Raw genomic sequence first — 27,722 nt, forward strand, 5'->3', positions numbered from 1 at the left:
GCCGCAGGTATCAGTGTTGGGGCCTCAACTATTTACAATTTATATTAATTACTTGGATGAAGGGACTGAGTGTAACGTAGCCAAATTTGCTGATGATACAAAGATGGGTGAGAAAGCAAGTTGAAAGGAGGACACAAATAATCCACAAAGGGATATAGATAGGCTCAATGAGCTGGCAAAAATCTGGCAGATGAACTATAATGTGGTAAAATGTCAAGTTATCCCCTTTGGTGGGAAAAATAAAAAAATAAATTATTTAAATATGAAAATTACAAAATGCTGTAGTACAGAAGGATCTGGGGGTTCTTGTACATGAAACTAAAAACGTTAGCATGCAGTTGCAGCAATTAATCAGGAAGGCAAATGGAATGCTGCCCTTTATTGCAAGGGGGATGGAGTATGAAAGTAGGGAAGTCCTGCTACAACTGTACAGGGCGTTGGCAAGACCACACCTGGAGTACTGCGCAGTTTTGGTCTGGACTTGTCTCTATTCTCGTGCCGAGGGGATTGCTACACCAGACGGGAGGGGCAACATTTGGGGACACTGATTCCCCACCAATTCCCATTCCCCTTCTTTCTGGTGGATAATGGAGGGGCCACTGTGTGTAATGTGCAAGTTAGTAAGAATTGTCAGCAAGCTTTTTCTAATTGGAGATTTTATTCAGTGGCAACTTTCACACACTATTGTAGATTTTGTGCCAAAGATCAATTTAGGATTAAAGTAAAAGTTCATAATTTTATTGCAAACTAACTTTCTGTTGTGAGTCGCTGAATTAAGGGGAAAGGTAACACACAGCGTTTCTTAAATGGACACTGCAGCCCCGAGAACACAATCAGCAATATATCCAGAATATTAAAGCCTAGCCCAGTGATAGGGTTATTAACATCAGCAGAAACAAACCCCAACTGTCAGAATGAACATGGTTCTGTCAGGATGTGATTAACAACAGCAATAACAGCAGATTCCAACCCCTGCAGTCACTTGTGAACGCGCTGGTGTTTCAGCAGGTTGGATGACGTACTGCATCCCTTCCCACACACAGAGCAGGTGAACGGCCTCTCCCCAGTGTGAACTCGCATGTGTATCAGCAGGGTGGATGACTGAATGAATCCCTTCCCACACACAGAGCAGGTGAACGGCCTCTCCCCAGTGTGAACTCGCATGTGTATCGGCAGGTTGGATGACCGAGTGAATCCCTTCCCACACTCAGAGCAGATGTATGGCCTCTCCCCAGTGTGAACTCGCTGGTGTGTCAGCAGGATGAATGAATGAGTGAATCTCTTCCCACACTCAGAGCAGGTGAACGGCCTCTCCCCAGTGTGAGTGCGTTGGTGTGACTGCAGGTAGGATGAACAAGTGTATCCCTTCCCACACTCTGAGCAGGTGAACGGCCTCTCCCCAGTGTGATTGCGTCGATGAATTTCCAGCTCAGACGGTGATCTGAATACCTGCCCACATTCAGCACATTTCCACGGTTTCTCCATGGTGCGTGTATCCTTGTGACTCTCCATGGTTGGATGATCAGTTGAAGCCTCGCCCACGCACACAACACGTTTACAGTTTCTTCGCGCTTTGAATGGTGCGATGTTTATTCAGGCTGTGTAACTGGTTAAAGCTCTTTCCATAGGCAGTGCACTGGAACACTCACTCGGGTGTGTGTGTCTCGGTGCTTTTCCAGTCACACTGATGTTTGAAATCTTTTCCCACAGACAGAATAGACAAATATTTCTCCTTCCACTTTCAAAGGCCGATGATATTCAGGTCCTGACTCTGTGAGATCTTGATGTGAGGTTTGGTTTGTGTTTCCTGTCTGAAAATCTCCCCTTATAATACGCTGTAAAAGGAGATAATAAAACTCATCACTGTCAGTACAAGGCAGAAATTCAGAATAGACACATCTAGTTTCCATGGAACATTCTTTCCTCTCTTGTTCTTCCAAAGCTCCCACACATTGTCCCTCCTGCTGTGCTGAACTCCAAACCATCGCACATTTCTATACTGTTTCTCCTCCACTCCCAGTTTTCACCACCAATTCTGGCTGGTTTCAGTTCTACACTCACTCACTGGTACGCTTACTTCTCCTCACCTGCAGCTGCTGACTCGGGCTGTGTTCAGTTCTACACTCACTGGTTCCCCTCACTCTCCTCCCCTGAAGGTGCTGACTCTGACTGGGTTTAGTTCTACACTCACTGGTTCCCCTCACTCTCCTCCCCTGAAGGTGCTGACTCTGGCTGGGTTCAGTTCTACACTCACCAATTTCTCTCCAATATGTGACCCATGTGCCCAATCTCCCTGTGTGAACCTCGACAGTGAGTGTCGACAAGCTATTCCACTGTCCTCACCTGAGGCCTCACACGTGCATTTTCCAGCAGGGTCACTGGACCCTCCTCCCAATGGCTCAGTGGGTAAAGGTAACACCCAGTGTGACTGAGTTATAGGAACAGGAGGGACCCAGGTTTAATCCTGTCTGCATATCCTCACCTTCTAATCCCCTGTGAAAGCTGTTTGCAAAAGTCATCACTGTAAGTAGGAACATAGGAACAGGAATAGGCCATTCAGCCCCTTGAGCCTGTCCTGCCATTCAATGAGATTGTGGCTGATCAGTATTTTAACTCTGTCTACCTGCCTTGGTTCCATCGCCATTAATACACTTGCCTAAGGAAATCTATCTATCTCAGTTTTAGAATTTTCAATTGTCCCAGCCTCAGTTTTATGGGGAACAGAGTTCCAGATTTCCACTCGGCTTTAAGAACATCAGAAATATGAGCAGGAGTGGGTTAAACAGCCCCTCGAGCCTGCTGCACCATTCAATAAGATCAAGGCTGATCTTGTACTTCAGCTCCACTTTCCCGCACTATCCCCGTATCCCATGATTCCTTTACTGTCCAAACAGCTCTCTCTCTCAGCCCTGAATATACTCAACGACTCAGCATCCACAGTACTCTGGGGTAGGGAATTCCAAAGATTCACAACCCTCGGACTACAGAAATTTCTCCACATCTCAGTCCTAAATGGCCGACCCCTTATCCTGAGACTCTGACCTCTAGTTCTGGACTCTCGAGCCAAGAGAAACAGCCACTCAGCATTTGTGTGAGGAAGTGCTTCCGAACCTCACCCTGAACGGCCTGGCTCTGATTTTAAGGTTGTGACCCCTTGTTGTGGACTCCTCCTCCAGAGGAAATCGTTTCTCTCCATCCACCCGATCAACTTCTTTAATCATTTAAACACCTCAATTAGATCACCCTTTAATCTTCTATATTCAATGGAATACAAGCCTAGTCTGTGCAACCTGTCCTCATAATTTTTACAGAATTAATAAATGGTCTCCTAGTAAAGGATCCACTGGGAAAGAGTGATCATAGCTTGGTTGAATATCAAATTCAGTTGGTGGGTTAGAAAGTTGGATCTCAAACCAGTGTTCTAAGCTTAAATAAAGGAGACTACAAAGGTATGAAGGCAGAGCTGGCTAAAGTGGACAGGGAAAATAGATTTAAAGTGTAAGACGGTTGATGAGCAGTGGCAGACATTTAAGGAGATATTTCATAGCTCTCAACAAAAATATATTCCAATGAGAAGGAAAGACTTTAACAAATGGGATAACTATCCGTGGCTAACTAAGAAAATAAGGGAGGGTATCAAATTGAAAACAATGTCACACAAAATGGCCAAGATTAGTGGGAGGCTAGAGGATTGGGAAACTTTGAAAAACCAGCAAACAATGACTAAAAAAATAATAAAGGGAAGATAGATTTGGAAAGTAAACTAGCAAGAAATCTAAAAACAGAGTTTCTACAGGTATGTAAAAAGGAAGAGTGGCTAAAGTAAATGTTCGTCCCTCTAGATTTATTAGCCCCACCCTTTCTCTTTAGGAGAACGTACTTGCTCTGAACCCTCTATCTCCCCCTTGAATGCATCCCACTGCTCGGACACTGAGTTGCCTTCAAGTAGCTGTTTCCAGTCCACTTTGGCGAAATCACATCTCAGCTGAGTAAAATTAGCTTTTCCCCAGTTGAAAACTTTTATTCCTGGTCCATCTTTGTCCTTTTCCATGGCTACCGTAAATCTGACTGAATTATGATCACCAGCACCAAAGATGCTCTCCCACTGATACCCCTTCCACCTGCCCAAGCTTCATTCCTAAAACTAAGTCCAGAACCGCCCCCTCTCTTGCTGGGATTGCTACGTACTGGCTAAAAAAGTTCTCCTGAATACATTTTAAAAATTCTGCTCCCTCTATACCATTCACACTAATTCTATCCCAGTTAATATTAGGGTAGTTGAAATCCACGACTATTACTGCCCTATTGTTTTTGCACCTGACAGAAATGTGCCGACATATTTGCTCTTCTGTCTCCCTCTGACTGTTTGGGGGTCTATAGTACATCCCCAGCAGTGTGACTGTCCCTTTTTTGTTCTTCAGTTCTCCCATGTAGCCTCATTTGATGATCCTTCTGACACATCATCCCTCCTCACAGCTTTAATTGTTTCTTTAATCAATGCACCCTCCTTTTTTACCCCCATCTCTATCTCGTCTGAAAACCCTGCAACCAGGAATGTTGAGCTGCCATTCCTGCCCTTCTTTTAGCCATGTCTCAGTAATAGCTACAATATCATACTCCCACGTGTCTGTCTGTGCCCTCAGCTCATCTGCCTTATTCCCTAGACTCCTTGCATTGAAGAATATACTATGTTTAACAAATTTTCTGGAGTTCTTTGAGGCTGTAATGAACAGGGTGAATAAGAGGGAACCAGTGGATGTGATGTGTTTGAATTTCCAGAAGGCATTCGATAAGGTGCCACATAAAAGGTTACCACAAGATAAAAGCTCATGGGGTTGGGGGTAATATATTAGTATGGATAGAGGATTGGCTAACTAACAGAAAACAGAGTCGGGATAAATGGTTCATTCTTGGGTTGGCAATCAGTATCGAGTGGGGTGCTGCAGGGAACAGTGCTGTGATCCCAATTATTTACAACCTATATTGAAGAAGAGACCGAGGGTAACGTAGCCAAGTTTGCTGATGATACAAAGATGGGAGGTAAAACAGTGTGGACACAAAAAACCTGTAAAAGGACATAGACAGGCTAAGGGAGTGGGCAAAAGTTTGGCAGATGGAGTATAATGTTGGAAAGTGTGAGGTTATGCACTTTGGCAGAAAAAAATAAAAGAGCAAGTTATTTAAATGGAGAAAAATTGCATAGTGCTGCAGTACAGCGGGACCTGGTGCATGAAACACAAAAGGTTAGTATGCAGGTACAGCAAGTGATCAGGAAGGCCAATGGAATCTTGCAAAGGGTATGGAGTATAAAAGCAGGGAAGTCTTGCTACAGTTATACAGGGTATTGGTGAGGCCACACCTGGAATATTGCATGCAATTTTGGTTTTCATATTTAAGAAAGGATATACTTGTTGTGAAGGCAATTCAGAGAAGGTTCACAATATTGATTCCAGAGATGAGGGGGTTGACTTTAGAGGAAAAGTTGAGTAGGTTGGGCCTCTACTCATTGGAATTCAGAAGAATGAGAGGTGATCTTATCGAAACGTATAAGATTATGAGGGGGCTTGTCAAGGTGGATGCAGAGAGGATGTTTCCACTGATAGAGGAGACTAGAATTAGGGGGCATAATCTTAGAATAAGGGGCTGCCAATTTAAAATTGACATGGAGGAATTTCTTCTCTCTGAAGCAGTGAATTCCACAGATTTATAACCATCTGAGAGCTGTGGAAGCTGGGTCATTGAATAAATTTAAGACAGAGATAGACAGTTTCTTAACTGATAAGGGAATAAGGGATTATGGGGAGCGGGCAGGGAAGTGGACCTGAGTCAATGATTGGATCAGCCAAGATCATGTTAAATGGTGGAGCAGGCTCGAGGAATAGCCTACTCCTGCTCCTATTTCTTATGTTCTTATGTAAGGAGAAGTACTCTCAAATTTATGGGGAACTGGGATTTGTCCATAAGAGTAATTGAAGGTATGAGAACTGAAATATTCAAATTAGAAAGGAGAAAATGCGCAAAATGGTGCAGTCGGTAACAGGACATCAATTAGTCTCACCTTATCTTGGAAACGTCAATTATCGACACACTGTGTTGTTTGAAATATCAAAATATTCAACTCCAGCCCAGTTATAGGGGTTATCAACTTCAGCAGAACAAACTCCAACTGACAGAACAAACACGATTCAGTCAGGATGCGAGTACCACCAGCAATAACAATAGAATCCAACCCCTGCAGTCAAAATGGATAGAGGATTGGTTAACTAACACAAAACAGATTCAGGAAAAATGGGTCATTTTTCGGTTGGCAAACTGTAACTAGTGGGGTGTCGCAGGGATCAGTTCTGGGGCCTGAACAATTTACAATTTATGTTAATGACTTGGATGAAGAGACTGAGTGTAACGTAGCCACATTTGCAGATAATACAAAGATAGGTGGGAAAGCAAGTTGTGAGGAGGACGCAAAGAATCTACAAAGGGATATAGATAGGCTCAATGAGCGGGCAAAAATCTGGCAGATGGACTATAATGTTGTAAAATGTCAGGTTATTCCCTTTGGTAGGAAAAATAAAAAAGCAAATTATTATTTAAATGGGGACTATTACAAAATGCCGTAGTGCAGAGGGATCTGGGGGTTCTTGTACATGAAACTCAGCATGTAGGTACAGCAAGTAATCAGGAAGGCAAATGAAATGCTGGCCTTTATTGCAAGAGGGATGGAGTATAAAAGTAGGGAAGTCCTACTACAACTGTACAGGGCGTTGGTAAGACCACACCTGGAGTACTGCGCACACTTTAGGTCTGGACTTGTCTCCATTCCCGTGATGAGGGGATTGCCAGATGGGAGTATAATGTGGATAAATGTGAGGTTATCCACTTTGATGGCAAAAACGTGAATACAGAATATTATCAGAATGGCGGCAGATTAGGAAAAGGGGAGGTGCAACGAGACTTGGGAGTCATGGTTCATCAGTCATTGAAAGTTGGCATGCAGGTACAGCAGGCGGTAAAGAAGGCAAATGGTATGTTGGCCTTCATAGCTAGGGGATTTGAGTATAGGAGCAGGGAGGTCTTACTGCAGTTGTACAGAGCCTTGGTGAGGCCTCACCTGAAATATTGTGTTCAGTTTTGGTCTCCTAATCTGAGGAAGGATGTTCTTGCTATTGAGGGAGTGCAGCGAAGGTTCACCAGACTGATTCCTGGGATGGCAGGACTGACATATGAGGAGAGACTGGATCAACTGGGCCTTTATACATTGGAGTTTAGAAGGATGAGAGGGTATCTCATAGAAACATGTAAGATTCTGACGGGACGGGACAGGTTAGATGCATATAGAATGTTCCCGATGTTGGGGTAGTCCAGAAGCAGGGGACACAGTCTTAGGATAAGGGGTAGGCCATTTAGGGCCGAGATGAGGAGAAACTTCTTCACTCAGAGTTGTGAACCTGTGGAATTCTCTGCCGCAGAGAATTGTTGATGCCAGTTCATTGGATATATTCAAGAGGGAGTTAGATATGGCACTTACGGCTAAGGGGATAAAGGGGTATGGAGAGAAAGCAGGAAAGGGGCACTGAGGGAATGATCAGCCATGATCTTATTGAATGGTGGTGCAGGCTCGAAGGGCCGAATGGCCTAATCCTGCACCTATTTTCGATGTTTCTATGAGTGGAACCAGGGAGTGAACCTGAAGGTGCTGACTGTGGCTGGGTTCAATTTTACACACTCTGGTTTCCCTCCTTCTCCTCCCCTGATGGTGCAGACTCTGGCTGGGTTCAGTTCTGCACTCATTGCTTCCCCTCCCTCTCAAATGAGCTTACTCTGGCTGGGTTAAGTTCTACACTCACTGGTTCCCCTCCCTCTCCTACCCTGAAGGTGCTGACTCTGGCTGGGTCCAGTTCTGCACTCACCGGTTCCCCTCCCCTGAAGATGCTGTCTCTGGCTGGGTTCAGCTCTACACTCACTGGTTTCCCTCCCTCTACTCCTGTGATGGTGCTGACTCTGTCTGGGTTCAGTTCTACACTCACTGGTTACCACTCCCTGTCCAAAAGGAGCTGACTCTGGCTGGGTTCAGTTCCGCACACGCTTGTTCCCCTCTCCTCTCCTGAAGGGGCTCACTCGGGGTGGGTTCAGATATAGACTCATTCGTTCCCCTCCCTCTGCTCCCCTGAAGGAGCTGACTATTGCTGTGTTCAATTCTACACTCACTGGTTCCCCTCCCTCTCCTCCCCTGAAGGTGCTGACTCTGGCTGAGTTCAGTTCTGCGCTCACTGGTTGCCCTCGCATGAAGGTGCTGAGTGTGGCCGCGTTCAGTTTTACACTCACTGGTTCCCCTCCCTCCCCTCCCTCTCCTCACCTGTAGGTGCTGACTTGGGGTGGGTTCAGATATAGTGTCATTGGTTCTTCTCTCTCTCCTCCTCTGAAGGTTCCCCTCCCTCTCCTCCCCTGAAGGGGAGCCATTGGTTCCCCTCCCTCTCCTCCTCCTCCTCCTCCTGTGCTATGTGGGAAATCAGGAACACTTCTATGTTTGCAGGAAGTGTATCCAGCTGCAGCTCCTGACAGACTGCATTGCAGCACTGGAGTTGCACATGGATTCACTCTGGAGCATCCGCGATGCTGAGGATGTCGTGAATAGCATGTTTAGTGAGTTGGTCACACCGTAGATAAAGTTTACACAGGCAGATAGGGAATGGGTGACCATCAGGCACAGCAGTGGAAGGAAGGTAGTGCAGGGGTCCTCTGCGGTCATCTCCCTCCAAAACACCACCTTGGGTACTGTTGGGGGAGATGACTCATCAGGGGAAGGCAGCAGCAGCCAAGTTCATGGCACCAGGGATGGCTCTGCTGCGCAGGAGGGCAGGAAAAAGAGTGGGAGAGCTATAGTTGTAGGGGATTCTATTGTAAGGGGAATAGATGGGCATTTCTGCGGTCGCAACCGAGACTCCAGGATGGTATGGTATGTTGCCTCACTGGTGCAAGGGTCAAGGATGACTTGGAGCGGCTGCAGGGCATTCTGGGGGGGGGGGGGTGGTGAACAGACAATTGTCGTGGTGTGAAAGGGCAGATTACAAATTGTAATTACAATTCATAATAATAAGGATGTTTTAAAATGGAGTTAACAGGTTTTTTAAGATGGATCCCACAGCCTGTTTTTCAGACTGTGGGAAGCATGTGTGGGATGCCTTCCACAGAGGAGCAGATGTTCCAATTCATTGACCAAAGGCCTTAGGAGCCAGGCACAGACACAGATAACATTGAATTTGAATTGTTTAAAAAGAATCATAACAACATGTATCTGGAATTACCAATTAAGGCATATAGAAGGCAGATTGGAGGAAGCACCTGACCAATCAATCATGTGTTAATCAATCAGCACGTATTAATTGTAACTTGCGTAATTACGTAATGCTATAATCTGAAACTGTATAAAATAAGATGTCTGTGGCAGTTTCTTTGAGCATTCCTTCGAGGATAACTCTCCTGCCGGCTTGTATCTTTTATTAATAAAAACTGCATTTACTTTAAGGCTAACGGACTCCGAGTGGTGGTTTGAAGTTAACCCTAACAACTTGGCGTAGTCGGGCAGGATCTACTGCAGGGGAAGGTTCAACTCAAACAGCCAAACCAACCTAAAACCGAGTGAGTAGAGAATTATCGAGAAATTCTCCTCCCAAAGTCCCAGCCAGAGATCCAACAAATCTGAAGCAGAGTCCGTGCAGCCGGTAAATCCAGCCGAGGGGTGTGTCAGAACACTGTAAGTAGATACGTGTGTCAGGAGAATAAGTACGTATACGGGATATCAGTGAAAAAGCCTCTGTGTAAAAAGCTCCGCATAAGTAAAGGCGGAAAAACGGGAACTGGAGAAAAAGCCCCGGTGTAAGAAATGGCAAAGGAAACTGCCAAGGCCCTTGGAGGGGTGAGGTATAAACTACCAGAAGAGTTTCTGAGAGATAAATTTGAAAAGGTTAAGAAGATGATTAAGGCAGGATATTATGAAGGGATAAAGATAATTTTAGCAGCAGTACAGACGAATAGAAAGATACCCGAAGGTGAGATGGACAGAGAAAGTGACAAAAGGCAAGAGGATGTAAGTATAAAAATAGATATAGATGACAAAAGGGAATGGACAAAGGAATTTGGCCCAAATTTGTATCCCCCATTAACAGGGTTAGGATTAGGACCCGAGGAAACAAAAGAATTGATTGAGGGCCGGACGGCTCGCTTAGTAGATATTTTTCGGACGACCATAAAAATCTGATAGTGACTATCTTAAATGAAGTATGGATCCTAAAATAGAGCCAGCCAAACAATAGGCTTTGTTGAATGAAGAGAGACTTTTGTGAATGTCTGTCTTTGAATGAAAGTGCTTGTGTGATTTTTGACTGCTGAATATTTGAGGTGGGAATTAATGAATTTTTCATGTGTCTGAAAGCCTGTTTGGGAAAATGGTGGCTCCATCCACTTTTTCAGATAGAATGAAAGTTTTTTTTAAATCCTTTGCAGTGTTGCCCTGTATGTGAGAAGTTTGAAGAAAGTGTGAACCTCGAATTGAATTACATTTTAAGGTGCAGATTTATTTGGATGGTAAGTTGCGGAGCTAGGAAATGCACAAAGGATAGGTTTATTGAGCAAAAGATAAAAAATGTGTGGTCCCGTTTTTTTTTTTAATTTCGACACGCTCACTTACTTGTCAAAAGAAAGCATGTAATCATTGATTACATTGGGTTGAAAGACAATAAATTTAGTTTAGGAATGAGATAAAGAACGGAGAAGGGAAGTTGCAATGCCTTTTTTTTTAAAAAGCCCATGTGGGTCTCTCGAGGCTGCAGGCTGGGGAAGTAACCCCCCGCCACCCCCCCCCCATTTTCCTTTGTGTAAAACCTTGACGTGAAAGCTTCTAGCTCAGTAAAAAAGAGTTTGAAATAAAAGATCGGCAGTACAATATTTGAATTGGGTTTTTGAGATATTTCAGGTGATTCTCCTTGATAAACATTTTGGTTATATTGGAAAATCTTGGGTTTGGAAGCCTTTTAATAAAAGTACACATACTGCGTCAGAAGCTGAAGCTTAAAAAGATGTAATTTATGAGATACTGTATCACAAAATTGAAGTTACAGAGCAAAAGATTAGAGTTTTTGATCAGCCTCTAAAACAGAAGTTAAGCACATAATTATAAAACAAGTACTTTACATTCTGTGATCTGTGAATCACTATAAACATAAATGAGAAGTCCGATGTTAAAAAAAAAACAGTATTACCATATTTGACATTTCGTAATCCAACAATAAGTACAAATACTACAAAAGGGGAGCATAAATTAGGATGGGAACAGTGAAGAGTTAATTTTGTTGTGAAGGTTTCAAGTACCACTGGTTAAGAAAAGGCACAAAAAAATGAGATTCATTTAAAATAAAAAGTTCAATCTGATCTTTTTAAAAAAAAAAGGAAATAAAACTAAAAGGCTTCGAACAATCTAGAAATACCTTCAGGGATCAGGTCAAACTCCTGGGCAAGTGGAGAGCTATCTGCGAAGGTGTAAAAGGGACTTTGGAAAAATTAAAATATGAAAACTACAGGTTTTAGCAGTTTAGAACAAAGGACAACATAAGTTGAACTTGTGACTTCAGATACGATGGTTGAAGAACCACAGGAAGCGAGATGTAATGGCCTTGAAACTGGAACATTTGAGATAACGGAAAGCAGCTTTCAAAGTCTACGTGCTCGACTCTGTTCTAGTTATGGAAAAGACATTTGAGATAACGGAAAGCAGGATTTAAAGTAAATTGGACAAGCTGTCGTACCTGGGACACAAAATATCCCAAGGAACGAGGACCATGTCCAATGACAGGAAGGAGGCCATTAGGATTATTCCCCGAACAAAAACAGTCCGAGGGGTGTGTAAGGTACTGGGGTTCTTCAACTATTGCAGGAATTTTGTACCTAACTGCGGCAATTGCAGAAGCATTACAGCGGCTAGTGAAAGGGGGAAGACTATGCTTAGAAACTATAGAGTGGGGCCCCCAACAAGAAGCAGCATACGGTAATCTGAAGCAAGCCCTAATGTCAGCTCTGGGGCTGGGATTCCCGAACATGGATCTCCCGTTCCATGTACATTCTGAGAACCAGGGAGACTTCTATGGAGCTGTGGTGACACACATACATGGGGATAGGATGAGACCCGTAGCTTACGACTGGACACAGCAATCACCAGCGGCTCCCGGTCTGTCCAGATGTGTGGCCCCACTGGATTGTGTCACTTGGGCAGTCAAAATTAGTGAGCCTGTCATAATGACAGGAGAAATAATACTGCACACAAAACACACACTGGTGGAAAAGCTAAATGGGAGGCAGTCCTATTACCACATGATTGACTCGGATCAAGGGACTCATTTCACGGGTCAAGTGATGAAAGAAACTTGTAGAATATTCGGCATTAAGCAGAAGTTTCACATCCCATATCACCCCTAGAGTTCAGGGATGGTAGAGAGAATTAATCGGACCCTAACAACCGGCTCGAGTGAGGCAATGAGGTTACCAGAAGGAATAGTGACAGGAGGAGCCGACTTAGGCCCCCTATGAGACCGAATCAGAAAGTATGTGAGGGAATTGAGAGAGCAGTTGAAAGGTATGCGACAGGAGGTGTGGGAAAGGCAGAAGGAGGAGGATGAAGATGGTGTGATAACTGCCTCGGCTATAATCCCCGAGGTGGGGGCGAAGGCAATGGTTAAGGAGGTGGCAGAGAAACCAGGGTTCGCACCTCGGTGGAGTGGACCATAGGAGGTATTAATTAGTGGAGATACGTGTGCTTGCGTGAGTATGAAAGGTAGGGGCTGGTGGAAGCACTGGTCCCAGCTGAAAGGATATAAGGGTACGACAGAGGGACTTTTTAGAGGATTAGGATGGATATTTGCAATATTAGGGGTACTGGCTATAATAATAATGCTCTGGAAAGGGGCACATGCCCGGAGAAATGGTGCAAACAATGCAGTTGAAATAGAAATGGTAAGACTCTAACTAAAAACCTGGAATATCCAGGATGTGTTTTATCAACAGAATATAAACGTGATCACCACCGCTCTTCCTATTCTACAAGGACAAGCTACAAGGCTGCCCCTGGGGGGCCCAGAAGCATATACCCACACCGGAGGGTACAACAAATACGTAAGGCAGCCCCTACGGGGTGGCATCTGAATGTCAGGAGCGTTTATCTTGAAGCCACAAGATAAGTGGGTAACAAAATGTTACCTGAATATTGTAAACCAGGAGAATTAACCTTGGGAAAGTGCGTGGAAGTTAAACCTGGAACAGAAGTAATGTTGTTATTTGACAATGTGCAGTATGAAATGTTAAATAAATTTATCAGCCCTATACCTGCCAGAAAAGTTTAGCCCCAAGACTAAAGCGTTGCACACACGATTACTAGACACAATCCTGAGAAAAGCTAGTGACACATGAGGAGCAAGGGAGTAACACAAGAAGCTGAGACACAAAGGAGGAAGACAGAGGAGATCTATAGAGAATGACGTATTAACTGTACATGCCCCCCTCTAATAGATGCACTAGATATACAGGCGATCCCATCAGGAGTAGATAGTTTGAGGGGAATGATGGAGGTACTAATGAGGAAACAGGCCAGGATAGGGATAGAATCTTCAGAGTTAGGATCTGAAACATCCAAAATACTGCTAGAGGGATATCCGTATTGGAAGGCCATGCACGAACAATTAATGAGCTAAATAAGCAGGAATAAGAGGACAATGGCGAGGACAAGAAAAGAGACACATGTCATGCCTATGGGAGATGTATGATCGGTCAGGTGAGACACAATATGGATCAGATACAAACCGGGCAAGTTCCAGATTGAATAAATAGCACCCAGTTGAAAGAAATGGCACAGCACACTGGGCCATTAGACGCCTGCACCCTGAAAGGAATGACTCATCATCATAGGCGTTCCCTGGAACCAGGATGACTTGCTTCCACATGAGTTCACAGATGTTTCAATGAAGGACCCGATGTTCCAGTCCTGAACTCCAATTGAAGGGTGGAAGATGCCTGTGCATGGATTTGTTTAATGTGTGGTGACCGTTGCACATCAGCCACCACTCGGGGCTTGACAGAGCTTGGCCTTTATCCAGTGACAAGGGTTGAACCAGGATGACTGGAGACCTGCTCTAGGGTGTATGCGGTTACAGGAGGATGCGAGGGGAAACAGACATAATACGAGGGGAAGAGTACATCCGTGATGGACCAGTATGAGATCAAAAAGAATGGAAATATAAGGGGAATATCTTTATCCGGGTGCCGGAGAGAAGGAAGCCTAACTATATGCCCTCACCCAGTGGGAGACGGGAGCAAGGATAGCTGCGGGTTTGACAATACTACGGAAGGATGTGTCACTGGAATAAGCCCTGCCCGAACCGAACCCACACATTACACCTATCAAGGGCGAGGAGAATATTGTGTGGTAACTAGCCTGGGAACTTACAATTACGGAGACTTGACTTGTAACATTACAATGCCTAACTTTTGCTTTACTCCCAGAATGACGGTGGCAGTGGGAAGAGCACGCATGACGTATATACACGCCAGGAAGACAATGACATTAAACATAAGCGATGAGATGAAGCAAGATATTGATGATTACATGGAAGAGCAAGCACCACCAATTCCCCTGTTCACTGAGCTCAAAGGACCATTAAGAAATAACATTAAAATATATTATGAGCTAAAGAATAAAAGCAAAAGAACTGGACAGTGAAATAAAGGATAACCTGAAAAACCTGCCTTGGTACTTGAGATTATACATACGTGGATAAGGATCCTTTCACATACACTAGTGGCAGTACAGATAGGAATAGCCTCGAGTTGGTTGGTGATGTCATGTAACAAGTGTGAGGCATACCCGAGTAAAGTTACAAGATAGGGATTAGAATTATATCCCATGCGTTAGTCCTAGTGCAGCAATAGTGGTGCTGATACACCGGGGAAAATGTGCAGGCAGATACAAGAGACGCAGAGCGAAGACGTTGACCAAGGCCTGTAACCAAGATCGCAGAAAGCCTTTGTTATCAAACACAAAGACAGAACGAATACCTGATCATGAGTCGGGAGTGTCCCAATCCTATCGCCTGATCAACGAAACCGAGGCGGGAGACACACGAATCAAGACAGGATAAGGCAGGGAAAGGAAAATTGTTGTTCATGGTGAGACATTTTTAAGGGCTGGTCACCTAAAGCCTACGCAGTCCTCAAATTGATGTGGCATACAATTGTGGTAATAATGTAGTGGTAGGGATATATATCGTGATACAACTATATCTGCTGTGTAAGATCTGAGGGATATACAACCGTGTGGTTCTAGCCGAACAGCAAACAGCCTTGTTAACTATATAATGTAGGCATGATAGGGAGGCGAATGACTTTGTAACACATTAGGGAAACAACTAAGCCTCCCGAGCTTATGCTCTGTATGGACAAAAACAAATATAAGTGACGTGCCAATATCCCAGGGAAATGGTCAGGGGTAGTATGTAAACACTCTGCAAAAGATGGAACTATGAGCGATCCCAAGGATATGGACTTGATATCACCATTTCCAGCAGATAGCTCAGAATATATATGTGCTAAGCTGATTATTTAGAAATAATCAGGGACCAACAGGAGGGACTGAAAGGGCAGATTACAAATTGTAATTACAATTCATAATAATAATTGGGATGTTTTAAAATGGGGTGAACAGGTTTTTTTAAATGGATCCCACAGCCTGATTTTCAGACTGTGGGAAGCATGTGTGGGATGCCTTCCACAGAGGAGCAGATGTTCCAATTCATAGACCAAAGGCCTTAGGAGCCAGGCACAAACACAGATAACAGAATTTGAATTGTATAAAAAGAATCATAACAACATGTATCTGGAATTACCAATTAAGGCATATAGAAGGCAGATTGGAGGAAGCACCCGACCAATCAATCATGTGTTAATCAATCAGCACGTATTAATTGTAACTTGCGTAATTACGTAATGCTATAATCTGAAAGTGGATAAAATAAGATGTCTGTGGCAGTTTCTTTGAGCATTCCTTCAAGGATAACTCTCCTGCCGGTTTGTATCTTTTATTAATAAAAACTGCATTTACTTTAAGGCTAATGGACTCCGAGTGGTGGTTTGAAGTTAACCCTAACATGGTGCATATAGGTACCAACGACATACGTAAAAAACGGGATGAGATCCGACAAGCTGAATTTAAGGAGCTAGGAGTTAAATTAAAAAGTCGGACCTTAAAGATAGTAATCTCAGGATTGCTACCAGTGCCACGTGCTAATCAGAGTAGAAATAACAGGATAATTAAGATGAATACGTATATTGAGGAATGGTGCAAGAGGGAAGGATTCAAATTCCTGGGATATTGGAACCGGTTCTGGGGGAGGTGGGACCAGTACAAAACGGATGGTCTGCACCTGGGCAGAGCCGGAACTGATGTCCGAGGGGGAGTGTTTGCTAGTGCTTTTGGGGAGGGGTTAAACTAATATGGCAGGGGAATGGGAATCTATGCAGGGAGACAGAGGGAAGTAAAATGGGGGCAGAAGCAAAAGATAGAAAGGAGAAAAGTAAAAGTGGAGGGCAGAGAAATCCAAGGCAAAAATCAAAAAGGCCCACGTTACAGCATAATTCTAAAAGGGACAAAGAGTGTTAAAAAAACAAGCCTGAAGACTCGGTGTCTCAATGCAAGGAGTATTCATAATAAGGTGGATGAATTAACCGCGCAGGCAATTTTTAACGAACATGATATAATTGGGATTACGGAGACATGGCTCCAGGAAGACCAAGGCTGGGAACTCAACAACCAGGGGTATTCAACATTCAGGAAGGATAGACAGAAAGGAAAAGGAGGTGGGGCAGCATTTCTGGTTAAAGAGGAAATTAACGCAATAGTAAGGAAGGACATTAGCTTGGATGATGTGGAATCTGTATGGGTAGAGCTGCGGAATACCAAACGGCAGAAAACGTTAGTGGGAATTGTAAACAGACCACCAAACAGTAGTAGTGAGGCTGGGGATGGCATCAAACAGGAAATTAGGGATGCATGCAATAAAGGTACAGCAGTTATCATGGGCGACTTTAATCTACATATAGATTGGGCTAACCAAACTGATTTCAATACGGTAGAGAAGGATTTCCTGGAGTGTATTAGAAATGGTTTTCTCGACCAATATGTCGAGGAACCAACTAGACAACTGGCCATCCTAGACTGGGTGTTGTGTAATGAGAGAGGACTAATTGGCAATCTTATTGTGTGAGGTCCCCTGGGGAAGAGTGACCATAATATGGTCGAATTCTTTATTAAAATGGAGAGTGAAACAGTTAATTCAGAGACTAGGGTCCTGAACTTAAGGAAAGATAACTTCCGATGGTATGACACGTGAATTGGCTAGGATAGACTGGAAAATGATACTTAAAGGATTGACAGTGGATAGGCAATGGCAGACATTTATAGATCACATGGATGAACTTCAACAATTGTACATCCCTGTCTGGAGTAAAAATACAACGGGGAATGTGGCTCAACCATGGCTAACAAGGGAAATTAGGGAAAACGTTCAATCCAAGGAAGAGGCATATAAATCAGCCAGAAAAAACAGCAAACCTGAGGATTGGGAGAAATTTAGAATTCAGCAGAGGAGGACAAAGGGTTTAATTAGGAGGGGGAAAATTGAGTATGAGAGGAAGCTTGCAGGGAACATAAAAACTGACTGCAAAAGCTTCTATAGATATGTGAAGAGAAAAAGGTTAGTGAAGACAAATGTAGGTCCCTTGCAGTCAGAATCAGGCGAATTTATAACGGGGAACAAGGAAATGGCAGAACAATTGAACAAATACTTTGGTTCTGTCTTCACTAAAGAAGACACAAATAACCTTCCAGAAATACTAGGGCTCCGAGGGTCCAGCGAGAAGGGGGAACTGAAGGGAATCCTTATTAGTCAGGAAATAGTATTAGGGAAATTGACGAGATTGAAAGCCGATATATCCCCAGGGCCTGATAGGTTGCATCCCAGAGTACTTAAGGAAGTGGCCCAAGAAATAGTGGATGCATTGGTGATCATTTTCCAACATTGTATTGACTCTGCATCAGTTCCTATGGACTGGAGGGTAGCTAATGTAACACCACTTTTTTAAAAAGTAGGGAGAGAGAAAACAGGGAATTATAGACTGGTTAGCCTGACATCAGTGGTAGGGAAAATGTTGGAATCAGTAATTAAATATGAAATAGCAGAGCATTTGGAAAGCAGTGACAGGATTGGTCCAAGTCAGCATGGATTTCTGAAAGGGAAATCATGCTTGACAAATCTTCTAGAATTTTTTGAGGATGTAACGAGCAGAGTGGACAAAGGAGAAACATAGAAAATAGGTGCAGGAGTAGGCCATTTGGCCCTTCGAGCCTACCCCGCCATTCAATGAGTTCATGGCTGAACATGCAACTTCAGTACCCCATTCCTGCTTTCTCGCCATACCCCTTGATCCCCCTAGTAGTAAGGACTCCATCGAACTCCTTTTTGAATATATTTAGTGAATTGGCCTCAATAACTTTCTGTGGTAGTGAATTCCACAGGTTCACCAGTCTCTGGGTGAAGAAGTTTCTCCTCATCTTGGTCCTAAATGGCATGCCCCTTATCCTTAGACTGTGACCCCTGGTTCTGGACTTCCCCAACATTGGGAACATTCTTCCTGCATCTAACCTGTCTAAACCCGTCAGAATTTTAAACGTTTCTATGAGATCCCCCCTCATTCTTCTGAACTCCAGTGAATACAAGCCCAGTTGATCCAGTCTTTCTTGATATGTCAGTCTCGCCATCCCGGGAATCAGTCTGGTGAACCTTCGCTGCACTCGCTCAATAGCAAGAATTCCTTCCTCAAGTTAGAAGACCAAAACTGTACACAATACTCCAGGTGTGGCCTCACCAAGGCCCTGTACAACTGTAGCAATACCTCCCTGCCCCTGTACTCAAATCCCCTCGCTATGAAGGCCAACATGTCATTTGCTTTCTTAACCGCCTGCTGTACCTGCATGTCAACCTTCAATGACTGATGTACCATGACACCCAGGTCTCGATGCACCTCCCCTTTTCCTAATCTGTCACCATTCAGATAATAGTCTGTCTCTCTGTTTTTACCACCAAAGTGGATAACCTCACATTTATCCACATTATACTTCATCTGCCATGCATTTGCCCACTCACCTGACCTATCCAAGTCACTCTGCAGCCTCATAGCATCCTCCTTGCAGCTCACACTGCCACCCAACTTAGTGTCATCCGCAAATTTGGAGATACTACATTTAATCCCCTCGTCTAAATCATTAATGTATAATGTAAACAGCTGGGGCCCCAGCACAGAACCTTGCGGTACCCCACTAGTCACTGCCTGCCATTCTGAAAAGTATCCATTTACTCCTACTCTTTGCTTCCTGTCTGCCAACCAGTTCTCAATCCACGTCAGCACACGACCCCCAATCCCATGTGCTTTAACTTTGCACATTAATCTCTTGTGTGGGACCTTTTCGAAAGCCTTCTCAAAGTCCAAATACACCACATCAACTGGTTCTCCCTTGTCCACTCGACTAGAAACCCCTTCAGAATATTCCAGAAGATTTGACAAGCATGATTTCCCTTTCACAAATCCATGCTGACTTGGACCTATCATGTCACCTCTTTCCAAATGCGCTGCTATGACATCCTTAATAATTGATTCCATCATTTTACCCACTACCGATGTCAGGCTGACCGGTCTATAATTCCCTGTTTTCTCTCTCCCTCCTTTTTTACAAAGTGGGGTTACATCGGCTACCCTCCACTCCATAGGAACTGATCCAGAGTCTATGGAATGTTGGAAAATGACTGTCAATGCATCCGCTATTTCCAAGGCCACCTCCTTAAGTACTCTGGGATGCAGTGGATGTGGTGTATTTGGACTTTCAAAAGGCTTTTGACAAGGTCCCACACAAGAGATTTGTGTGCAAAATTAAAGCGCATGGTATTGCGGGTAATGTACTAACGTGGATAGAGAACTGGTTGGCAGACAGGAAGCAGAGAGTCGGGATAAACGGGTCCTTTTCAGAGTGGCAGGCAGTGATTAGTGGAGTGCCGCAGGGCTCAGTGCTGTGACCCCAGCTCTTTACAATATACAGTAACGATTTGGATGAAGGCATTGAGTGCAATATCTCCATCTTGCAGATGACACTAAACTGGGTGGCGGTGTGAGCTGTGAGGGGGATGCTAAGAGGCTGCAAGGTGACTTGGACAGGTTAGCAGAGTGGGCAAATGCATGGCAGATGCAGTATAATTTCGATAAATGTGATGTTATCCATTTTGGTGGCAAAAACATGAAGGCAGATTATCTGAATGGCGGCAGATCAAGAAAAGGGGAGGTACAACGAGACCTGGGTGTCACGGTACATCAGTCATTGAAGGTTGGCATGCAGGTACAGCAGGCGGTGAAGGCGGCAAATGGTATGTTGGCCTTCATAGCTAGTGGATTTGAGAATATGAGCAGGGGGGTCTTATTGCAGTTGTACAGGGCCTTAGTGAGGCCTCACCTGGAATATTGTGTTCAGTTTTGGTCTCCTAATCTGAGGAATGACGTTCTTGCTATTGAGGGAGTGCAGCGACCGTTTACCAGACTAATTCCAAGGATGGCTGGACTGTCATATGAGGAGAGACTGGATCAACTGGGCCTTTATTCACTGGAGTTTAGAAGGATGAGAGGGGATCTCATAGAAACGTATAAGATTCTGACGGGACTGGACAGGTTAGATACGTGTACATTGTTCCCGATGTTCGGGAAGTCCAGAACTAGGGGACACAGTCTTAGGATAAGGGGTAGGCCATTTTGGACTGAGATGAGGAGAAACTTCTTCACTCAGAGTTGTTCACCTGTGGAATTCTCTGCCGCAGAGAGTTGTTGATGCCAGTTCATTGGATATATTCAAGAGGGAGTTAGATATGGCCCTTACGGCTGGGGGGATCAAGGGGTATGGAGAGAAAGCAGGAATGGGGTACTGAGGGAATGATCAGCCATGACCTTATTGAATGGTGGTGCAGGCTCGAAGGGCCAAATGGCCTACTCCAGCACCTATTTTTTTTTAAATAAAAAAAAAAGACATCCTTGATCCTGTACTCAAATCCTCTTGCAATGAAGGCCAACCTACCATTTGGCTTCCTAACTGCTTGCTACACCTGCATGTTTGCTTTCAATGACTGGTGTACAAGGACACCCAGGTCCCTCTGTACATCGACACTTTCCAAGCTATCACCATTTAAATAATACTTTGTCCATATGTTTTCCCTACCAAAGTGGATAACTTCACATTTATCCACATTATACTGCATCTGCCATGTGTTTGCCCACTCACTCAACCAATCTAAATCGCCTTGCAGCGTCTTTGCATCCTCCTCACAACTCACAATCCCACCTAGTTTTGTGTCGTCAGCAAACTTGGAAATATTACATTTGGTTCCCTCATCCAAATCATTTATAAATATTGTGAATAGTTGGGGCCCAAGCACTGATTCCTGTGGTATCCCACTAGTCACTGCCCGCCACCCTGAAAAAGACCTGTTTATTCCTACTCTCTGTTTCCTGTCGGTTAACCAATTTTCAATCCAAGCCAGTACATTGCCCCAATCCTGTCTATGTGCTTTAATTTTGCACACTAACCTCTTATGTGGGGCCTTATCTTAGGTCTTCTGAAAATCTAAATGCACTACATCCACTTGTTCTCCCTTTTCTATTCTATCAGTTACATCCTCAAAAAACTCCAGTAGGTTTGTCAAAAATGATTTTAATTTCGTAAATCCATGTTGACTTTGTCTAATCCCGTTGATATCTAAGTGTACCATTATCACATCCTTTATAATAGACTCCAGCATTTTCCCTACTACTGATGTGTAGTTCCTGTTTTCTCTCCCCCTCCTTTTTTTAAATAGTGGGGTTACATTTGCCACCCTCCAATCTGCAGGAACTGTTCCATTATCTATAGAATTCTGGAAGATGACAACCAATGCATCCACTGTTTCCATGGCTACTTCTTTTAGTACCCTGGATGCAGATCATCAGGCCTTGGGGATTTATCGGCCTTCAGTCCCATTAGTTTCTCCAGCACTATTTTCTTACTAATAATCATTTCCTTTAATTCCTCTTGCTCACTAGATCTTTGGTTCCCTAGAATTTCTGGGATGTTATTTGTGTCCTCTTCCGTGAAGACAGAACCGAAGTATTTATTTAATTGTTCTGCCATTTCTTTGTTCCCCATTATAAATTCTCCCGTTTCTGTCTGTAAAGGACCTGCATTTGTCTTCACTTTTTCTTTTTACGCATTTCTAGAAACTTTTGCAGTCGTTTTTTATGTTCCTTACAAGTTGACTCTCATACTCTATTTTTCCCCTCTTAATCAATGTCTTAGTCCTTTTTTGCTGAATTCTAAACTGCTCCCAATCCTCAGGCTTGCTACTTTTTCTGGCAACTTTGTATGACTCCTCTTTGAATCTAATACTATTCTTAATTTCTTTTGTTCGCCATTCCTTTTGTGTTTTTATGCCAGAAAGGAATGTATAACTGTTGCAATTCATTCATTCATTCATTCATTCCTTTTCAGAATGGCAGGCAGTGACCAGTGGGGTGCCGCAGGGCTCAGTGCTGGGACCCCAGCTATTTCTAATATACATCAATGATTTGGATGAAGGAATTGAGTGTAATATCTCCAAGTTTGCAGATGACACTAAGCTGGGTAGTGGTGTGAGCTGTGAGGAGGATGCTAAGAGGCTGCAGGGTGACTTGGACCGGTTAGTTGAATGGGCAAATGCATGGTAGATGCAGTATAATGTGGATAAATGTGAGGTTATCCACTTTGCTGGCAAAAACTGGAAGACAGAATATTATCTGAGTGGTGACAGATTAGGAAAAGGGGAGGTGCAATGAGACCTGGGTGTCATGGTACATCAGTCATTGAAGTTTGGCATGCAGGTACAGCAGGCGGCGAAGAAGGCAAATGGCATGTTGGCCTTCATAGCGAGGGGATTTGAGTGTAGGAGCAGGGAGGTCTTACTGCAGTTGTACAGGACCTTAGTGAGGCCACACCTGGAATATTGTGTTCAGTTTTAGTCTCCTAATCTGTGGAAGGACGTTCTTGTCATTGAGGGAGTACAGCGAAGGTTCAGCAGATTGATTCCCATATGAGGAGAGATTGGATCAACTGGGCTTGTATCCACTGGAGTTTAGAAGAATGAGGGGGGATCTCATAGAAACATATAAAATTCTGTCGGGATTGGACAGGTTAGAGGCAGGAAGAATGTTCCCATTGCTGTGGAGTTCCAGAACCAGGGTCATTGTCTAAGAATAAGGGGTAAGCCATTTAGGACCGAGATGAGGAGAAACTTCTTCACTCAGAGAGTGGTTAACCTGTGGAATTCTCTACCACAGAAAGTTGTTGAGGCCAGTTCGTTAGATATATTCAAAAGGGAGTGAGATATGGCCCTTACAGGCAAAGGGATCAAGGGGTATGGAGAGAAAGCAGGAAAGGGGTACTGAGGTGAATGATCAGCCCTGATCTTATTGAATAGCCGTGCAGGCTCGAAAGGTTGAATGGCTTACTCCTGCACCTAATTTCTATGTTTCCTTAAATGTTAGCCATTGCCTATCCACCACCATGCCTTTTAATGAATCTTCCCAATCTATCATAGCCAATTCACTCCTCATACTTTCGTAGTTTCCTTTGTTTAGATTTAGGACCCTAGTTTCGGATTAGATTACTTCACTTTCCATCTTAATAAAGAATTCAATCATGTTAAGGTCACTCTTCCCTAAAAGTCCCAGCACAAGACTGTTAATTAACCCCTTCTCATCACACAATACCCAATCTAGGATAGCCTGTTCCCTAGTAGGATCCTCAACATATTGGTCTAAAAAACATCTTGTACACACTCCAGGAATTCATCTTTTACAGTATTATTACTAATTTGGTTTGGCCTGTCTATATGTAGATTAAAGTCACATACGATTACTGTAGTACCCTTGTTACATGCATCTCTAATTTCCTTTTTGATGCCATCCCCTACACTACCACTACTGTTTGGAGGCCAAAAGACAACTCCCACCAATGCAGAAACCTCTTATGTGGCACCTTATCGAATGCTTTCTGGAAATCCAAATACATCACATCCACTGGTTCCCTCTTAGCCACCCTTCTTGTTACATCCTCAAAGAATTCCAGCAAATTTGTCAAACATAATTTCCCTTTCATAAAACCATGCTGACTCTGCTTGATTGAATCATGCTTTTCCAAATGTCCCGCTACTGTTTCCTTAATAATGGATTCCAGCATTTTCCCAATGACAGATGTTAGGCTAATTGGTCCATAGTTTCCTGCTTTTTGTCTGCCTCCTTCTTTAAATAGGGGTGTTACAATTCCAGTTTGACCCTCCCAGAATCCAGGGAATTTTGGTAAATTACAACCAATGCATCCACTATTCCTGCCTCTACTTCTCCTAAGGATGCAAGCCATCAGGTCCAGGGGATTTATGCACCTTTAGTCCCATTATTTTACACAGTATTACTTCAGTGATTGTATTAAGTTCCTCCCTACCTATAGCCCCTTGATTATCCACTATTGGATATTCTTCATGTCATCTACAGAGAAGACCGATATAAAATATTTGTTCAACGTCTCTGCCATTTCTCTGTTCTCCATTATTAATTCCCCTGTTCTCCATTATTAATTCCCCAGTCTCATTCTCCAGGGGACCAACATTTTTTTAGCCACTCTTTTCCTTTTTATGTACCTGTAGAAACTCTTGCTGTCTGTTTTTATATTTCATACTAGTTTACTTTCATAATCTATCTTCCCTCTCAATCATTTTTTTAGTCGTTCAATGTTGGCTTTTAAAAATTTCCCAATCCTCTGGCCTCCCACTCGGCCATATTGTATGCCTTTGTTTTCGATTTGATACCATCCCTTATTTCCTTAGTTAGCCACAGATGGTTATCCCTTCTCTTACAGTCTTTCCTTCTCATTGGGATATATTTTTGTTGCGAGTTATGAAATATCTCTTTAAATGTCTGCCACTGTTCATCAACCATTACTTAGTCTATTTTGCCAGTCCACTTTAGCCAACTCTGCCTTCATACCTTTGTATTCTCCTTTATCTAAGCTTAGGACACTGGTTTGAGATTCAACTTTCTCATCCTCCAACTGAATTTGAAATTCAGCCATATTATGGTCACTCATTCCGAGAGGATCTTTTACGATGAGATAAGATAATGGGATTAAAGGCAGATAAATCCCCTGGACCTGATGGCTTGCATCCTAGGGTCTTAAGAGAAGTAGCGGCAGGGATTGTGGATGCATTGGTTGTAATTTAAATAGGCCCCTATTTAAAAAAGGAGACAGACAAAAAGTAGGCAACTATCGACCAGTTAGCCTAACATCTGTGGTTGGGAAAATGTTGAAGTCCATTATTAAAGAACCAGTAGCAGGACATTTGGAAAAGAAAAATTTGGTCAGGCAGAGTCAGCATGGATTTATGAAGGGGAAGTCATGTTTGACAAATTTGCTGGAGTTCTTCGAGGATGTAACAAATAGGGTGGATAAAGGGGAACCAGTGGATGTGGTGTATTTGGGCTTCCAGAAGGCATTTGACAAGATTACTGCACAAGATAAAAGTTCATGGGGTTGCGGGTAATATATTAGCATGGATAGAGGATTGGCTAACTAACAGAAAACAGAGAGTCGGGATAAATGGTTCATTCTCTGATTGGCAACCAGTAACTCGTGGGGTGCCACAGGGATGTGCTGAGTCCCCAACTATTTATAATCTATATTGACTTGGAAGAAGGGACTAACGTAGCCAAGTTTGCTGATGATACAAAGATGGGAGGACACACAAAATCTTCAAAAGGACATAGACAGGCTAAGTGAGTGGGCAAAAGTTTGGCAGATGGTGTATAATGTTGGAAATTGTGAGGTCATGCACTTTGGCAGAAAAAAATCAAAGAGCAAGTTATTATTTAAATGGAGAAAAATTGCAACGTGCTGCAGTACAGCGGGACCTGGGGGTACTTGTGCATGAAACGCAAGGATAGTATGCAGGTACAGCAAGTGATCAGGAAAGCCAATAGTATCATGGCCTTTATTGTAAAGTGGATGGAGTATAAAAGCAGGGAAATCTTGCTACAGCTATATAAGGTATTGGTGAGGCCAGACCTGGAATATTGCGTACAGTTTTGGTTTCCATATTTGCAAAAAGATATACTTGCTTTGGAGGCAGTTCAGAGAAGATTCACTAGGTCGATTCCAGGATTGAGGGGTTTGACTTATGAGGAAAGGTTGAGTAGGTTGGGCCTCAGAAGAATGAGAGGTGATCTTATAGAAACATATAAGATTATGAGGGGGCTTGGCAAGGTGGATGCAGAGAGGGTGTTTCCACTGATGGGGGAGACTAGAACTAGGGAGCATAATCTTAGAATAAGGGGCCGCTCATTTAAAACAGAGATGAGAAATTTCTTCTCTCAGAGGGTTGTAAATCTGTGGAATTTTCTGCCTCAGAGAGCTGTGGAAGCTGGGACATTGAATAAATTTAAGACAGAAATAGACAGATTCTTAAACAATAAGGGAATAAGGGGTTCTGGGGAGCGGGCAGGGACGTGGAGCTGAGTCTATGATCAGATCAGCCATGATCTTATTGAATGGCGGAGCAGGCTTGAGGGGCTGCATGGCCTACTCCTGTTCCTATTTCTTATGTTCTTATAATTTATTAATCCTGCCTCATTACACAGTACTAGCTCTAAGATACCCTGCTCCCTGATTGGTTCTGCAACGTACTATTGAAGGAAACTATCCGGGATGCACTCTATGAACTCCTCAAGGCTACCCTGACCAATTTGCTTTGTCCAATCAATATGAAGGTTAAAATCACCCATGATTATTTAAGGGATGCTTGGATGTGCACTTGAAGTGCTGTAACCTGCAGGGCTACGGACCAAGAGCTGGAAAGTGGGATTAGGTTGGATAGCTGTTTGTCAGCCAGCACGGATACGATGGGCCGAAATGGCCTCCTTCCATGCCGTAAATGTCTATGATTCTATGATCCATCGAGCTAAGTGTGATAGACTGAACAGACTTAGCATCAAAACTGGAGACCCAAAAGGCACTGTGGGCCATCAGCAGTATCAATCCATCCCTGGGGGAGGGCCCCATAGGCACGAGCATTGATCCTCCTCTGGGGAGGGCCCGTCGGCCACATAGTTCTGTGCATGAATCCACCCCAGGGTCCCAGAGGCCCAAGTATTAAACCACCCCTGCTGTACAGGCATAGAAACAGGCCATTCAACCCAGCGGGTCTGCGCCAATGTTTATACTCAATACCATCTCTTCTCACTCTAATGATATCATCCCACCCTGCCCCCATATTCCTCTATTCCCTCCTCCCTCATGGATGCATCAAGCCTCCTCTTTAATGCTATCTGCTTCAATCACTCCTTGTGGCAGCGAGTTCCACTTTCCACATTTCACCTGTCACCAATTCCCACCATTTCCACAGGCTCCCTGACCAGTCACCATTTTCACACGCTCCCTGAAGGTGTCACCATCTCCACACGCTCCCTGACCAGTCACCATTTCCACACGCTCCCTGACCAGTCACCATCTCCACACGCTCCCTGACCAGTCACCATCT

The 27,722-nt window shown here is 43.7% G+C and overlaps 1 protein-coding gene across 3 annotated transcripts in view; it reads right to left on the reverse strand.

Moving 5' to 3' along the window:
• Positions 1-639: 639 nt before the first annotated feature.
• Positions 640-27,722, reverse strand: part of LOC139254801 (zinc finger protein 664-like) — a 51,313-nt gene continuing 24,230 nt past the window's right edge. For 2 of the 3 annotated variants that reach the window (XM_070873825.1, XM_070873824.1), the window contains exons 2-3: positions 6,059-6,232; positions 640-1,835 (exon numbers count right to left, since the gene is read on the reverse strand). In XM_070873825.1, coding sequence (XP_070729926.1) covers positions 979-1,512 — 534 coding nt within the window. In that variant the 5' untranslated portion in view covers positions 1,513-1,835; positions 6,059-6,232 and the 3' untranslated portion in view covers positions 640-978. The remainder of the gene's footprint in view (positions 1,836-6,058; positions 6,233-27,722) is intronic. The other variant, XM_070873826.1, reaches the window with a different exon arrangement.

This window comes from Pristiophorus japonicus, unplaced genomic scaffold, assembly GCF_044704955.1.
Source record: "Pristiophorus japonicus isolate sPriJap1 unplaced genomic scaffold, sPriJap1.hap1 HAP1_SCAFFOLD_579, whole genome shotgun sequence".
Classification (NCBI taxonomy): Eukaryota; Metazoa; Chordata; class Chondrichthyes; family Pristiophoridae; genus Pristiophorus; species Pristiophorus japonicus.